The sequence below is a fragment of the Austrofundulus limnaeus genome, unplaced genomic scaffold, assembly GCF_001266775.1.
Source record: "Austrofundulus limnaeus strain Quisiro unplaced genomic scaffold, Austrofundulus_limnaeus-1.0 Scaffold691, whole genome shotgun sequence".
Lineage (NCBI taxonomy): Eukaryota > Metazoa > Chordata > Actinopteri > Cyprinodontiformes > Rivulidae > Austrofundulus > Austrofundulus limnaeus.
The window spans coordinates 78,567-79,752 of record NW_013953093.1 but is presented as its reverse complement, the minus strand read 5'-3'; the positions used below and the strand labels follow the sequence as shown (position 1 = coordinate 79,752).

The window sequence follows — 1,186 nt, the reverse complement described above, 5'->3', positions numbered from 1 at the left end:
CATTAGAGAAGAACCCATCCAGAGGACCTATACTATTTTTTTATTTTTGATTTTTTACCTGGATTACTGAGATGCATCAGGACACAAGTGTGTTTGTGCATATATAAATATATATGTAAATTACTGGTGTGTTTGTGTAATATTGCAAATATCGGTTAGCAGCCATAATATCAATATTGATATGGGACATTGATATCAGCTGAATGCCTATTTCTTTGCATTTTACAGAAAAAGTTAATAAGGAAACAGTGTTTTAGCACAACAGAGAGCAGATTGTGGGCAAAAGGTAAACTACCAGTGATCTCTGCTCCACAAATTTCTCCATTTACAAAACACCACACTGCAGTTTTTACACTGAGAGTGCTGATAGCAAAGCAGAATTCAAGAAGACAGTTTTAATTTATTCCTGTGAAAGTTTTCGGCATGAATAAAACATGCTGACTTCAAAGACCCAAAAGATAATAATAAAACAGCAAAAATATAAATTGGTGTCGAGTGTTTCCAGATCTTTCCTATTGACACAGAAGTGTGGCACAGTTTTAAAAAAGGCTGACTAATTTGGACTCGAGTGCAGCTGGTTCAAAACATTATTGATCTCTTAAAATTAACCAAAGTTAACTTTTTTAATGTTTTTTTTAGGCTTTGCTTATTCAACATGATACAGAATTTAAATTGATATATTAAAGTAAAGTTCTTTCTTTAATCTTCAAATAAAGTTCTTTAAACAGGACTTAAAACATTAAAATCCTTTTAGATTTTAATTTTTCTTCTTTTTGTTGGATGATTTATGAGAGAGGAAAGTAATCAATACATAAGAAATGACAAGAAGTTTGTAAAAAATCCTACCTGATCCGATAACTTCCTCTATTTTAACACAAGAGGGGTCGATTTCTTTGGCAAACTCCCGGACTGCCTCATTAGGGTCTTCGTAGGTGAAAGGGTCGATATAGATCTTGACCCCGGGTGAACTCCGGCCCTCAGACAGGGTGGGAAAGGTCACTGTGGGGGTGGTTCCACTGAACATGTCGGGTCTCAGAGTTACTTCTGTGGGGAAAGATAAAAATAAACACTTGCATAAGAATAGCTGCAGTTAGCCGGAATAATTATGCTATAAAAAGTGTGTCTGCACCTCCTCCTGTGTTGTACTGCTGCAACTTGTCCCCAAACACACTCTCCTTCAGTTGCC

The 1,186-nt window shown here is 35.8% G+C and overlaps 1 protein-coding gene across 1 annotated transcript in view; it reads right to left on the bottom strand.

Moving 5' to 3' along the window:
• The window catches only part of LOC106531914 (ephrin type-B receptor 1), a gene marked incomplete at its 5' end in the record, with an annotated part of 76,245 nt that overhangs the window by 32,869 nt on the left and 42,190 nt on the right, over positions 1-1,186 (bottom strand). The window contains 2 exon segments of the mRNA XM_014027860.1: positions 847-1,044; positions 1,130-1,186. Coding sequence (XP_013883314.1) covers positions 847-1,044; positions 1,130-1,186 — 255 coding nt within the window.